At 30.8% G+C, this 15,464-nt stretch overlaps 2 protein-coding genes across 11 annotated transcripts; one reads left to right on the top strand and one right to left on the bottom strand.

The window, feature by feature from the left end:
• Nucleotides 1-1,694: 1,694 nt before the first annotated feature.
• LOC100790367 (pentatricopeptide repeat-containing protein At5g15300) lies at nucleotides 1,695-3,560 on the bottom strand. Its single transcript, XM_003551690.5, has one exon. It carries the CDS (start codon nucleotides 3,289-3,291, stop codon nucleotides 1,735-1,737), a length of 1,557 nt encoding a protein of 518 aa, XP_003551738.1. The 5' UTR covers nucleotides 3,292-3,560; the 3' UTR covers nucleotides 1,695-1,734.
• A 2,554-nt stretch (nucleotides 3,561-6,114) lies between these two features.
• On the top strand, nucleotides 6,115-11,387 carry NLP1 (NAC domain-containing protein 100-like). 10 transcript variants are annotated; one of them, XM_041011609.1, is made up of 5 exons: nucleotides 6,121-6,261; nucleotides 8,952-8,996; nucleotides 9,785-9,996; nucleotides 10,106-10,374; nucleotides 10,619-11,387. In XM_041011609.1, exons 3-5 carry the CDS (start codon nucleotides 9,801-9,803, stop codon nucleotides 11,246-11,248), a joined length of 1,095 nt encoding a protein of 364 aa, XP_040867543.1. In that variant the 5' UTR covers nucleotides 6,121-6,261; nucleotides 8,952-8,996; nucleotides 9,785-9,800; the 3' UTR covers nucleotides 11,249-11,387.
• The last annotated feature ends 4,077 nt before the right edge of the window (nucleotides 11,388-15,464 follow it).

Here is a 15,464-nt window from a genome sequence, read left to right on the forward strand (position 1 = left end):
TGAGAAGAGTGATATGATGTAGTATAAAGTAGAGAAAAAATATTAATTATAAAAAAATGTAAAAGAAATGGTAAGTGGAAATAATATATATTATGCTTTAAATTTGTAGACTACATTCCAAGTTGTTCGAATGGATTATGAAATATCAGCAGTGTCTTGTTCTTTAAACCGAGAATAAACGATGCTACTAATTTTTTTCTACAGAAACATTTCGATAATTGAATCCTAATAGGAATTATTGATAAAATTCTGATCTATTTATTACGCTAACAAAGCCATATATAAGTTTTTATTTTTTTTTATTTTTTAAGTTACCATATAGTAAGTTATAACCTTAGGAAACCAATAGATCTTAAATTACAGGTTTTTATATCTTGAATTTTATCCAACACAATGATAGAACTGTTTCATACTTTCATCATTTAGAGTTCAAACAAATAATTCGCTTCCATCCTTTTCTTAGCAGTCTTTATGTCATCTTCTATGCTGAGCACAGAATCTTTACAGTTTACATCCATAATCTGAAATGAAGCATTTTGTTTTGTTTTTTTGGTTTTTTGCCTTTGGCATTGTCTATACTATATAGAGCAGATGTCGTTATTATCCAGGTGAAAAATCAGTCATGCCGCCATGGGAAGAGATCCTCTCAAGTGGAATTTTTTTTTGAGATGGTCAAATGTTAACGTCTCACTGTTAATTCTTTTAAATTTCCATTTTATAATAGAACTATATCATATTAATAATCTTACAATGTTAATGTCATTGAAAAGAATCCATTCCCATGCGCCGCCATACATATGCACCATTATATTCATCTGGGGTGCACTAGCAATTGAAAAGCAAGAACTATATATTATGGCAAGTAAACCATTCAACAACAATAACAGAGCATCCCACTAGACAAGCAAACTATTCGAACATTGAATTTTGCCACACATAAATAGTTATAGTTTAAGCATGGCTATCCCATGCTTAAAAATAATTCATTTTAGAATGACAACATATTACAAGAATGTGATGACATATAGTCACCTTGCAGCGGCATTTGACTTCTTTTTTTTCAACTTAGATTTTGATTCAAAACAAATAATAAACAAATAATGCATTAGAGCTTTATTATCTGCTTCAACAAAGCTAAAGCCCGGATTCTTTGTCACACCACTGCAATCCATTAACCAACTTACCTTTTCAACCCCATCTCACCCATATTGGGAAACATATATGTTGACAACAGTAAATATTCACCAATCACCACTCTAATCCCTTCTCATTCTAAGCAGCTCCTATTTTGCACGTTTTGCCGACTCCAAATCTCCATTAACTATGCAAGCTCCAAAGCAAAGTCTTCCGGTTACTGGATTTGGCTCAATACTAATCCAGGCTTTGAATTCAAATCTTGAGATTTATGCAACTCTGTAACTTGATTGGTTCATACATTCCATACTCCATATGACTTGAAAACATTGAAGGCCCAAACATCTTAGCAGCACCAAAGATCAAATGTATCTCCACCCAATCATGTTCAATCCCTAGAAACAAATTGACCTTTGCATGAATATGCCAAAACTAGTTTTGTCCTGCAACTTTGAGGTTTCTTATTGTAATTATCTTAGTTGAGTTGGATGTAGACCCTTTTTAAACTCACCTATTAATTGGTGTTATGCCAAAATGAATAAACAATTATATTTCAATAATTGATCAACATTCATGTTACTGCATAATACTTCATGATCATCAGCTGAATGCCTCAACAAAGCTAGAGCCACGATTTTTGGTCACACCATTGTCATCCATTAACTTCCTTACATTCTCAGCCCCATCCCATTCACCTTGTGATGCATACACATTTGACAGCAATACATAGTCCCCACTTTGGTCCCCTCTCATTCTAAGCAACTGCTCGTTTGCTCGTTTTGCCAACTCCACATCTCCATGGACTTTGCAAGCTCCAAGCAGACTCCTCCAAACAATTGCATTAGGTTCAATCTTCATGGAGGCTATGAAATTAAACGCTTCCTTCAAAAGTCCAGCACGCCCTAGCATGTCCACCACACACCCACAATGCCTAATAGTTGGCTCAATCTTGTACTTATTTTTCATAAGATGAAAATAACGATTACCCTCGTCAACATTCCCAGCATGACTACAAGCTGCCAAAACACCAACAAAGGTGACCTCATCTGGACAGACCTTGGTCATCTTCATTTCCCTGAATAGACCCAGTGACTCCTCAGCATGGCCATGAAAGGCCAACCCACTAATGACTGAGTTCCACGAGACCACGTCTTTATCTCTTATCAACCAAAACACACGAACTGCTTTCCCAATATTTCCACACTTGGCGTACATATCAACAAGAGCATTCCCCAACAGTGTGCTCAACTTTCCCTTGTTCATCTCGATAATCTTGGCATGCACCTTCTCCCCACTCTCCAAATCTCCCAAATCAGCACAAGCTGACAACAAGCTCAACATTGTCACCTCATCAGGGCACTCCCCAACTCCACACATCTCATCAAACAACTCCAATGCCTCCCGGTTTAAGTTGCGAAGCACATAACCACCAATCAATGCATTCCAACTAACAATATCCTTCATAGGAGCCTCATCAAAAAGCCTCCTAGCACTCTCCATCTCCCCATGCTTCGTGTACACCGTGATCATCACATTCCACGACACCAAATCTCTCTTGGGCATTTCATCAAAGAGTTTCCGTGCGACACTCAAATCCCCTCTTTGGGCATACCCAGCAATGAGTGCAGACCAAGCAACCACATCCCCCTTATCCGAATCATCAAAAATATCAGTTGCAACCTTTAAGTCTCCACATTTAGCATGAAAAACCAAAAGGGTGTTCCTCACAACCACATTTGAACCAAACCCAAGCCTCAGAACCCGGCCATGAACCGCGGAACCAGTGTTGACCCAGAAGAGCTTGGTGCAAGCCTTGAGAACAAATGGGAAAGTGAAATTATCAGGCTTCACAGAACGCTGATCCATCTGGGCATACAGTGCAACCGCGTGCACTGGATCATGGCTCTGAGAAGAGCCTCTGATGTATGTGTTCCACATGAAGGTGTCTGGTTGGGGAATTTGAGCGAACATTTGGAGTGCATATCGTATCACGGCGGAGGTTGCATTGGGCCCCACCATTGACATGGCGGTGGTGAGGACGAGTTTTCGGAGGAAACCAACGTTGGAAGTTAAACCGTTAACGATCATTAAAGCGTGAATCTGTTTGAGGGTTCCAACGTTCGTAATGGTGCTTCTGCCTCTTCTTTTTCTAATCATATTTCCAAACTAATGTTTTTCCACTATGTGAGTTATATTATAGGGTTTTGCTAATTAGTGTACTTAGAACATTGGTGGCTGCAGTTGAGTTTTTCTTTTCATAAGAAACCATTGGAGTTTGTTAAAACTACATGAATATGGACATGAAGACTATGCTTGTAAAAGTTCCAAATTGTAAGGAATTACTATGAATAATAAAATTTGTTCTACCAGTATTGAAGGCACCACTTGTATAGCCAACACTACTATCATATTTCCTTCAAATTAATTTGTTTATGAAAAAAAATGCTAAAAAAAAGTTTGCAGGGATCAAATATAATAATGGGTTGACTAATCACTCAATGAAAAATTGCTCACAAGACCGAAAGTGACAACAAAAAGCAGTTTTTATTGGATAAAGATACTGTGTCTTAGTATATATTTAGATTGAAGTTAAAAATATTGTGCAGATATTTCAATGCAAATTTAACATATAAAAGTAAAATGAAAACAAAAGTGAAAACTAAAGTAAAGATAATGATTGTGTGACAAAATTACTTTTACTTCATAGATGTTTCTTCATCTCAAAATCAAACGTCTACTTAATAATTAGAATTCACAAAACTTCATTTCTTTCAATGAAATTCTAATCATTTGTAAAATGATAGGTGATATCTTACACTTTTCACTTGCATGAGTGGAGGCTAATACAGTAAAGTCATATCAATGGGATGCATACATTGGAACTAAAGAAATACAAATAATCTGGACAAATTCTTCAGAAAAAGTATGAAGAAATGGTTGTTTAGCTTTGTTCATAGTACTGTAGTAGCTAAACAACCATTTTTAAAAGCAACAACGAGCAATGCTATTATATGCAGCAAGAATATAATGATGTCTTAAAAACATGTCCTAAAAACGTGAAGTAATAGCACTCCCCTTTAAAATTAATTATGCTGATGTCTTTTGCACTTAAATCATGTTCATCGAATTTGAGTTTTAGTTGGTCTAATTTCTTAGAACCTTTAAATAGATTTATTATTACATTAAGACAAAAGAAAGAAAAAAAAATTGGGATTTTTTTGCATCCTTCCGAATTTTGATTTCTAATCCTTTCTTTATCAAAAAGTAGACGATTGGCTGCAATGCTATAAGTCGCACCTTGGGTGTTCCATATTCATAGATCAATTTGTGTCATTTCATCTTCAAGCAGAATGCATGTAGAGAACAACAAATTAATTAAATACCACTAAAGATTTTTATATATTATCCTTTTATAAGGTATAAACTAATAAAATGCAAAATAGCAAAGACTAACAAATAAAGTTTGTGACTATAAGAACTAAAAGGGATCCAAAATATATTGGGACTAAACAAGATGATTTGTACAACTATATGGAGCAAATAAGTTTTCAAAAATTTTATAACATAAACTTTAATACTTTAACCTTTTAAAACTAAATTATTAATTTATTCTTTGATTAATTATGTATTTAATAATATTTTCAAATTTCTTTTGCCATGCCTAAGAAGATTGGTCGCGGTTGGCTCATCCGGATTCCTTCACTTATTGTGATGATTTTGTATATCTTTTTTCAGATTTATTTTTTATTTTTTCTTCGTATTTCATTTATCTCTTGTTTTTAATGTATTTTTTCTTTTCTGTTTGAGATTATATTTTTACTTAATTATTAATGAAATTATTTCTAAATTTTTGTTCTAACCAGCTCCTCATGTAATAAAACAAGTAAAAATAAACATATAAAAAAATAAAATTGAAACACAAACATCAGCCTGAATGAAAAATAAATAGTAAAACCAATAATTAAGCATCATGTCCAAATTGGGCATCTAACAGAGACGGAATATTATGGTCTCTATCAAAGATGAATTTCTTTTTAACCAGATGTTAGAGACAAATTTTATTAAAAGATGTTTTTTTGTCTTTAAGTAGAGACGACATAAATAATCCGTGCCTGATTTTTTAGAGACGACCAGCTCTAATTCCGTCTTCATATTACTTAGAGACTGAAAAAGTTACTTTTAGAGGCAAAAATTTTCGTTTCTACTGTTTTAGAAATTAAAATGAAAGAATAGAAAATATTTTTTTTAAAAGGGGTGCAATGGGTTTGAAAGTGCATAATTTAATACTCATCTAAATAATTATTATCCAAATTAATTTGAATATTTAAACTAATTTGTATTTTTTATTTATTTAAATTAGTGCAAGTAAAGTTAATTAAGTTTATGGATCTGCATGGATTCGTCATAATTTCTAATAAGTAACTTTTGAAAACCAAATGTTACAAAACTAAAAATGAGTTCATTTTTAGACACATATAGGAGTATTGTTCTATTACTAAAAACTAAGTTGAAGTAAATTTTTTAAATAAAAATAAATTAAATAAAAAAATAGATATTTTGGTTATTAATAATATTATTTTTTTCTATTTTACTATGGGAGGATAAATTGAAGAGATAAAAATTTAAAAATAAATTATTTAAATTAACACAAATCATCTATATTGATGTGATATGTCAACATTTAAAATTTAAAACTAAAATATAATTAATTAGGATTGATTAACATTAATATTACAATTTGTTTAATCTAAAATTGTATACTTTTGACTTGGTATATTACATCAAAATTCAAAATTTAAATAAAATAAAATAATAGTTATTAAAAGGAATAAATGTTATAAATAAAAATAAATGCTATTTATACTCAATGAATGAAGTGAAATCAATGAAGTGTGTGCGTTTTGTCGTGACACTCTTTTGATATTTTATGTATCCTAAACTTAAATTCATGTGCTTCAACCACAAATCTATGTGCTCAAACCATAAAGTTGTGTGCCTAGACCTCAACGACTCAATCCATAATAGTCCTTAAATTCACATGTATAATCGCTTATCGTTAAACAGTCACTTCTCACCGTCACTTTAGCGGTCTCTTGTGGTGGCACAAACTATATCACATTTCAAAAGGTGTGTTTCGTTCTTCATTCCTTTCTCTTTATACTAGACACATATCATGTCTTTCCACCAACATATTTTCACTTTGTTTTCTAAATCTAGGGTTCTTTATTTCCTATTTGCACCATGTTGCAATTCATCATTTTCTCAGTTTGTTTGTTCTTTTGTTTTTCCCTTTTGTCATTCTGATTTCACCCCTTATTATTGTACTTGTGTATCTCTAATTCTGTCTTCATATTACTTAGAGACGGAAAAAGTTACTTTTAGAGACAAAAAGTTTCGTTTCTACTGTTTCAGAAACATAAGAAATTAAAATGAAAGAATAAAAAAAATATTTTTTAAAAGGGGTGCAATGGGTTTGAAAGTGCATAATTTGATACTCATCTAAATAATTATTATCCAAATTAATTTGAATATTTGAACTAATTTGTATTTTTTTATTTAAATCAATGCAAGTAAAGTTAATTAAGTTTATGGATCTGTATGGATGAGTCTTAATTTCTAATAAGAAACTTTTGAAAACCAAATGTTACAAAACTAAAAATGAGTTCATTTTTAGACACATATAGGAGTATTGTTCTATTACTAAAAACTAAGTTGAAGTAAATTTTTGAAATAAAAATAAATTAAATAAAAAAATAGATATCTTGGTTATTAATAATATATTTTTTCTCTTTTACTATGTGAGGATAAATTGAAGAGATAAAAATTTGAAAATAAATTATTTAAATTAACACAAATCATCTAAATTGATGTGATATGTCAACATTTAAAATTTAAAACTAAAATATAATTAATTAGGATTGATTAACATTAATATTACAATTTGTTTAGTCTAAAATTGTATACTTTTGACTTGGTATATTACATCAAAATTCAAAATTTAAATAAAATAAAATAATAGTTATTAAAAGGAATAAAAGTTATAAATAAAAATAAATGCTATTTATACTCAATGAATGAAGTGAAATCAATAAAGTATGTGCATTTTGTCGTGACACTCTTTTACAACTTTATGTATTCTAAACCTAAATCCGTGTGCTCCAACCACAAATCTATGTGCTCAGACCACAAATTTGTGTGTCTGAACCTCAACGACTCAACCCACAATAGTCCTTAAATTCACATGTATAATCGCTTATTGTTAAACAGTCACTTCTCACCGTCACTTTAAGAGTCTCTTGCGGTGGCACAAACTGTATCACGTTTCAAAAGATGTGTTTTGTTCTTTATTCCTTTCTCTTTAGACTAGACACATATCATGTCTTTCCACCAATATATTTTCGCTTTGTTTTCTAAATCTAGGATTCTCTATTTCCTATTTGCACCATGTTGCAATCCATCATTTTCTCAGCTTGTTTGTCCTTTTGTTTTTCCCTTCTGCCATTCTCATTTCCCCCCTTAAAATGAAAGAATAGAAAATATTTTTTTAAAAAGGGGTGCAATGGGTTTGAAAGTGCATAATTTGATACTCATCTAAATAATTATTATTCAAATTAATTTGAATATTTGAACTAATTTGTATTTTTTTATTTAAATCAATGCAAGTAAAGTTAATTAAGTTTATGGATCTGTATGGATGAGTCTTAATTTCTAATAAGAAACTTTTGAAAACCAAATGTTACAAAACTTAAAATGAGTTCATTTTTAGACACATATAGGAGTATTGTTCTATTACTAAAAACTAAGTTGAAGTAAATTTTTTAAATAAAAATAAATTAAATAAAAAATAGATATTTTGGTTATTAATAATATTATTTTTTTCTATTTTACTATGCAAGGATAAATTAAAGAGATAAAATTTTAAAAATAAATTATTTAAATTAACACAAATCAGCTATATTGATGTGATATGTCAACATTTAAAATTTAAAACTAAAATATAATTAGTTAGGATTGATTAACATTAATATTACAATTTGTTTAATCTAAAATTGTATACTTTTGACTTGGTATATTACATCAAAATTCAAAATTTAAATAAAATAAAATAATAGTTATTAAAAGGAATAAAAGTTATAAATAAAAATAAATGTTATTTATACTCAATGAGTGTAGTGAACTCAATAAAGTGTATGCGTTTTGTCGTGACACTCTTTTGCAACTTTTTGTATCCTAAACCTAAATCCGTGTGCTCCAACCACAAATCTATGTGCCCAGACCACAAATTTGTGTGTCTGAACCTCAACGACTCAACCCACAACAGTCCTTAAATTCACATGTATAATCGCTTATCGTCAAACAGTCACTTCTCACCGTCACTTTAGTCTTCTCTTGCGGTGGCACAAACTATATCACGTTTCGAAAGGTGTGTTTCGTTCTTCATTCCTTTCTCTTTAGACTAGACACATATTATGTCTTTCCACCAACATATTTTCGCTGTGCTTTCTAAACCTAGGGTTCTCTATTTCCTATTTACACCATGTTGCAATCCATCATTTTCTCAGCTTCCTGCCATTCTCATTCCCCCCATCCATCATTTTCTTATGAATAGAAAGTTAAATTATCCCTGTTAAAGAATGAGGTAATTAATTTCAAGAGTACGATAATGTTAACATTTACATGCAGACTAACACACACACACAAAACTATCAACTCTTTTTGTAGTTTTGGTCACATATCATGCTGAAAGTTAAATTATCCCTGTTAAAGAATGAGGTAATTAATTTCAAGAGTACAATAACGTTAACATTTACATGCAGAGTAACTTGGTGACCGGTGAGGTGTTCCTAGTTACCATACGAAAGGTAATACTCTACACAATTGGTAAGGTGCGAAAATCAGTGTTATAAAGTGAAATGATTTTCAATCAAGCTCTCAACTTCTAATCACTCAACAAAAAGCTTAGGCTAGTTTTATGCACATTTTAATTTATACCTTTGTCAAACAAGATTTTCTTCTTTTACTATGTTATAAGATTAAAATATTATAAGTTTGGTCAATCATTAATTTCAATCCAAAAGTGATCCTCTTTAATGAAATTTTCTGACAATTACATTTTTCTAATCCAGAGTATTAAATTATTGTTTTTATTTCATGATTTTCACCTTTCGACTTTTGACATACTCCACCATGCACAAAGCTATAAGCATGAAACCTCCCCAAGTTACCATGTGAGCCACGGTTCTGCGTACCTAAAAAATCAGTATTTAAGGAGTTCTGTTTTTTTTTTATGCAACACAATTTTTCCTTAATACCATGTTCATCGAATTCTTCAAAAAACAAACCTTCTAGTTCATTCCCTCTACACCCTTTCCCCCTCTTCCGTTGCATAATTCACATGCCGAAAATTCTGTAACACCCCCCCCCCCCCTTCCCCCCCCACAAAAGCCTTTTTGTTTTTCCTCGCGGCAAACACATTAGTGCTTCATTCTTTAACGGGTTTGTCCCCTTGATCATTATTATATTTTCACTTCAATTCATGCACCTATGTTTGAAACTTGGTTTATCTTCTTTGTTAGTACATATATTTTGAAATTGACGGGTTTGTGAATTGTGATCTTTTTGTTTTTCACTTGCTTCTTTGATGAAACAGAGGATTTTGGTGTAGGATGGGATCGATAGAGAACGCTTCCAAACCAAGGAAGGAAAATCCGAAATTTGAATTGCCAGCGGGTTTTAGATTTCATCCAACAGATGAAGAACTCATAAATCAATACCTCACAAAGAAGGTTGTTGACAACTGTTTCTGTGCTATAGCCATTGGTGAGGTTGATTTGAACAAGTGTGAGCCATGGGATTTGCCTGGTGAGTCTCTCATTTTCTTGTGTTTTGATGAATTGAATCCTTACGTTATCTTTGCTTTTATGGTGAATTGGTGATATCTCTCACAATCATATATGTTTGGTTTTTGAAGGGTTGGCTAAAATGGGTGAAACTGAGTGGTATTTTTTCTGTGTGAGGGACAGAAAATTCCCAACTGGTATAAGGACTAATAGGGCCACTGATATTGGTTATTGGAAAGCCACAGGAAAAGACAAGGAGATAATAATGGAGAATGCACTCATTGGGATGAAGAAAACCTTGGTTTTCTACAAGGGAAGAGCTCCTAAAGGTGAAAAGACAAACTGGGTTATGCATGAATATAGGTTGGAAGGGAAACATAATCAACCCAAACCTGGAAAGGTATAGTTGAGTTTGTGTACTTTCTGTTGTTATTTTGAAGAAATAATTATATGGTTTCAGACTGCTATGTGTATATATATATATATATATATCCAGATGAGATTGATCAGGACTATGGTCACGTGGAGGTTCCAGACCATGTAATGATTTTTTATTTTTTATTTTTATTTTCTCTCACTCAAGGTGAACTTGTAATTAACTAAGGTTGTTTTGTTTTGTTTTGATATTACCCCCCTCTTCATAGAGTGAATGGGTGATTTGTAGAGTCTTTGAGAAGAGTCGTTGTGGGAAGAAAATGCATGTTCCAAAGTGTGGGAGGTTCAACAACCCCTTTGGAGAGGAACCATCATCAGGTGCTTCTCTATTGCCTCCTTTGATGGATTCTTCTCCATACAACAGTGAAACAAGAACCACCACTGCTGGGGAGTTGTCTCAGGTGACATGCTTCTCTGATCCAAATCAAACTGAGGATCAGAACAACACACATGATGACATTGTTGATAGCATGGAAACTCCTATTTTGAACTTCTCACCCTTTTCAAGGCCTGATGATGCATCCACTTTGGCCAAAGCAACCCTTTCTTCAGCCTCAAACCAATCAGCACAGATTGCACACCAAATTGGGGAATCACAGTTCCCAGATTATTGTTATGCGCCTCAAGAACCGTCCATGTTGAGGATGCTGATGGAAAACCATGAACCCTGTGCGAAGCAAACTCAGAAAGAAGAGTTTCCTGAGGGAAGAGACTTTGATGGAGATATCTCATCTATGATATACAGCAGTGACATGATAAACAGAATGTTTGGGAATCAAGAACATTCTTCATCAGCTTCTGCAGGGCCTGTGGACACTGATTTCCTATGGAATTACTGAAGGTTAAGGAATATTATTTAGTGTTAAGACAGAAAATATGTTAATTATATTTATATTCATATGATACATACAGGTTGGTTACCTGCAACTTCATGAACTTATTGTAGGAATTATGGGAAATGCATGAAATTGAATTTCCCCCCTCTGGTTGATAACTTTGATAAAAACTAGTGATGAATAGTCCATATGTTATATATGATCTGTTAATCTTTATTTTCATCATTGCAGCCCAATTACAGGTTGTTACCACCACCTTTTCTTAGGACTTGTTTGTGCAACTTTTGGGTTACCATCTGCTTTAGATAATGTGGTCATATTCATAGCCAGTTTACTCAAGATAATGTTAGGGGTGATTTATTTTAAATCAATTTAAAGTTAAATATATAATTTGCTCTTTTTGAAGTGGCAACTTAATTTAGTTCTCAAAGTATATGTCCGAACAAATTAGTCTTGCGAAATTTGACTAGAGAAAAAAATTATTTTTATTTTTATTATTAAAATGATACTACTTTATTTTTATTTTTTCTTGTATTTAATTTTTTTATGTGTACTAGTAAAAATAATAAAAAAATTATTTTCATTAATTCCTATGTTAACGTTAAAAATAGAAAGCGAACTAAATAAAATATTTTTTTCAACTCCCTTAATTTTTTAGCATAAATATACTCTACTAAGATTCTTGACCTATAAATAATTTCATCTTTCAAAAGACTAATTTATGTAAATGAAAAGTTCGAGCCATGAAAATAATAAATTATCACTTTAGAAGAATGATTAGTAAAACCAATATTCATTTAACATATAATTATTCTTTGTTAACTGATTCCTCGAATATCTTATCAACGAAATAATTGTTTCTAATTTTTTTTCCTAATAAAGAAACCTTACTTTGCTATTAAAGTCTACTCACATATAACACATGTTATCATTTGAAAACGCCATGAATTTAGTAGCTCCCCTTTCAAACCTAATAAGTTTTAATATTATTTTTCATTGGTAAATAGTATTAGTTAGTGATGATTATTACCAAAAAAAAAATTGTTAGTGATGATTTGCATCACTTTGCGTCATCTCCTCTCTCTCTTCTCTTTGTTAGGCCACCAACCGGTATTCCGTACTCGCATGAATGATTAAACAACTAAAGATAAAACGAACAGGTGCATGGCGAATCACACAGAACCACTCAACTTTTTGTCAAAAGTCAGAGCCACCAAAGTTTTTTAAGTATTTTTTTTCTCTTTATGAAGCAGAAATTTCAAATTCAATAGTTACCATATATCCAAACCCTATAAAATTGCAATCTCTATTTTTTATGGGTGCAAATATTTAGTTCTTCGTATGTAATACTGATACAAATATATGATATATGTAATTTCAATGGATAGACTTTTTTTATAAAGAGGATCTAGTTCTATCTTAATTGATTGAGTAATGTGTATGATTGTTATAAATTTTTTTATTTTATTTTTCATTATACAGATAAAATAAATGATGAACTTTTCTTCGGTTAGCAAGGTCTCCAGCCAATTTAAAAACAGTCACAATTAATTGTGTTCTGAGTATAGTGATTGCATCATTCATTTCGGTTTGACATTTTTCATAGGGTGATACGGCGTTTTTCTTCTTCTTCTATCAACAATAAAATTCTTTTCTTTTTCTACTCAAGAATTTTCTTGTTACCACCGTTTCATGGAACATATATTATCCTTTAATTTTATACGATGCTAGAGGTATTTTTTTAGTAGTAATTCTCCTCAAATTAAGCAAGACTATTATTTCTTCATTCAGCATGTGGCAACAAAAGAAACAAGAACAAAATTATTGAATAGAAATATAACGTACATATATACAATTTTCCTTTAATTCTTAGTATTTTTCTTTTTACATAAAAAGGTACTGAAAGGAAGGTTTTTCTAATTAATTTGTAAATATTGACATTATATACAACTATACTAAAAGTAAGGTGTGTTATAACAATAAATAATTATGTTGAACAAAGAAATTGATTGTAATATTAACAAATCATATTATTGGTATAAGTTCATGATGTTTGCATTAATAGTTTAATTTTTGTGTTACAAAGGTTATAGCAATGAAGATTATCTTAATCTCTAGCTTTTATTTTTTGTATTGGAGTGAATGGTTGACTAGATTAGCTGTTTGCAGTTTTGGTGTCATAATTTCTTATTTGATTAAAAGTATCCTATCAATAAATTAATATCCCACATGAAAAACATGGCAAAAAACCAAAATTTCTTACTATTTCCCCCTAATCATAATACCCTTTTAATACTGTTTTAAAACTTGATGTAGATATTTACGACCTAAAAACAACTAAAGATAAATTTTAAGAGTTGGTATGAGAGTTCTGTCGATATATAAAATAGCTACGTCACTAAATTGTCTGCAAACTCAATCATCATAAATGATATTTTAGCGGTTGAAAAATTCAAACGAGAAATAAATAAATAACAATTAATTAAAATTAAGGATATTAATATAGTTTAAATAACTAATTTATGTAATATATTTATGTTTTCCCCATTTGGTCAAATCCATTTTTCCTCCATCTTTAAACCCAATTCTCTTTACTAAGCTATCTCACGAGTACGCATAATTATTGTTAACTAGTTTTGTTTTCATGAGAAATCAATTTTAAATATAAATGAAAGTTAATCTTGTTGGTAATACGAATTTAAATTCTGCTGTCACAGAAAATCTTAAATTTGATTTTTAAATATTTTTATAAATACTCTTCGAATTTGAAAGTCTGACACACGCCACCGATATATAAATTCTAAGATTCAATTCATCTATTTTTTTAAAAAAATCAAAAAGTTAAAAGGGAACATTTATCTTCAGTGCATGAAGAGACAAAGCACCCCACTGTGAGTTTGGAACTACATACCTCACAACTAGCTATTCCAAACGTTGTTTACGTGCTAGCTGTCTATTACAGCATCATTAGTTGGTAACCATAGGCAGCCATAACAATAATTCATGGTATGGGCAAACATGATGATGCTGTTCCATATGATCATTTTTTGCAAGTTTTGGTGAAATCTTGGAAGTGGGTTTCATCTAGTTATTGGTTCATGAGTAGAAGAATTAGACTTGGCTATTATTTGATAGGTACGTGTTCTTCATAATTAATTACTTCATAAAAAACTCTTAATACCATCCCAACCTCACCTTTTATATTGACATGAAATAACAACCACCAATTAGTGGCTATTGATGTAGAATTAGTGATAGCTAGGCATTTAGTCCTTTTTAAAATATAAAGTGTACGTGCGTTTCTTATTAGTCAAATAATTATGTTTTAAGTCTTCTTTCCGCTTTATATCGTCTGTAGTAGGATATTTTTTTTTAAAAAAATAAATTTTAAAATAAAACAACCACCTTTTACATTGAACTCGACACGAGTGGAGAATATAAAAAATAACACAAATTACAAGACTTGCGGCTTTTTAAGTCTTCCTTTTCTAGAGAAATCACATATCATGTATACCTAATTATTAATTTTAATATATAAGACAAGTTTTTGTTAAAAATATTCTTAAAATCTTGATTATTTTATATTATCCTTGTTATATCCACTTCACTTTTACGTGCGTTCCGGAAAGCTTTATCTATATAAACGATTAAAAAAATAACTTTCAAACAAATATTTTTCAAATTCTTATTATCTCTTCTTCATCATTTACTTGCAACCTGAGGAAAGCCGGAAAGAGCTTCAGTATATACAGTTGAATAGCTGTTAATTTTGGTCAATTTAATTTATTCGAAACGATCCAACGTCAATTTTTTTACTTGAGTTGTGTTGGATCATTTTTTTTTATCAATTTATTTGTTCAGTAGTATGTTTCTTTTTTATGAATTGTGGACTAATAATTTGTTCTTAGTTCATTTTTAAAAAAAATAATTTTTTATCTTTAACTTTTATGAATTTAAAACAAAAGTATCTTACTTTTTAAAATGTTTGAATCCAAATTCAATATATTAACTCATATTCTGTTCATTTTCCAAACTCAAAGATTAATTACAAATCATTCTAAAAAAATATTAACTGCAAATAATTAACAACAAACAACTATAATATGAATGAAAGAAAAATACATAAAAATGGCGTCAGTCCACACCTGACTAACTAAAAATATTAACTGCAAATAATTAAGCTGGATTGGACTAAAATAGACAGATCAATCAATTAAAC

Source organism: Glycine max, chromosome 18, assembly GCF_000004515.6.
Source record: "Glycine max cultivar Williams 82 chromosome 18, Glycine_max_v4.0, whole genome shotgun sequence".
Lineage (NCBI taxonomy): Eukaryota > Viridiplantae > Streptophyta > Magnoliopsida > Fabales > Fabaceae > Glycine > Glycine max.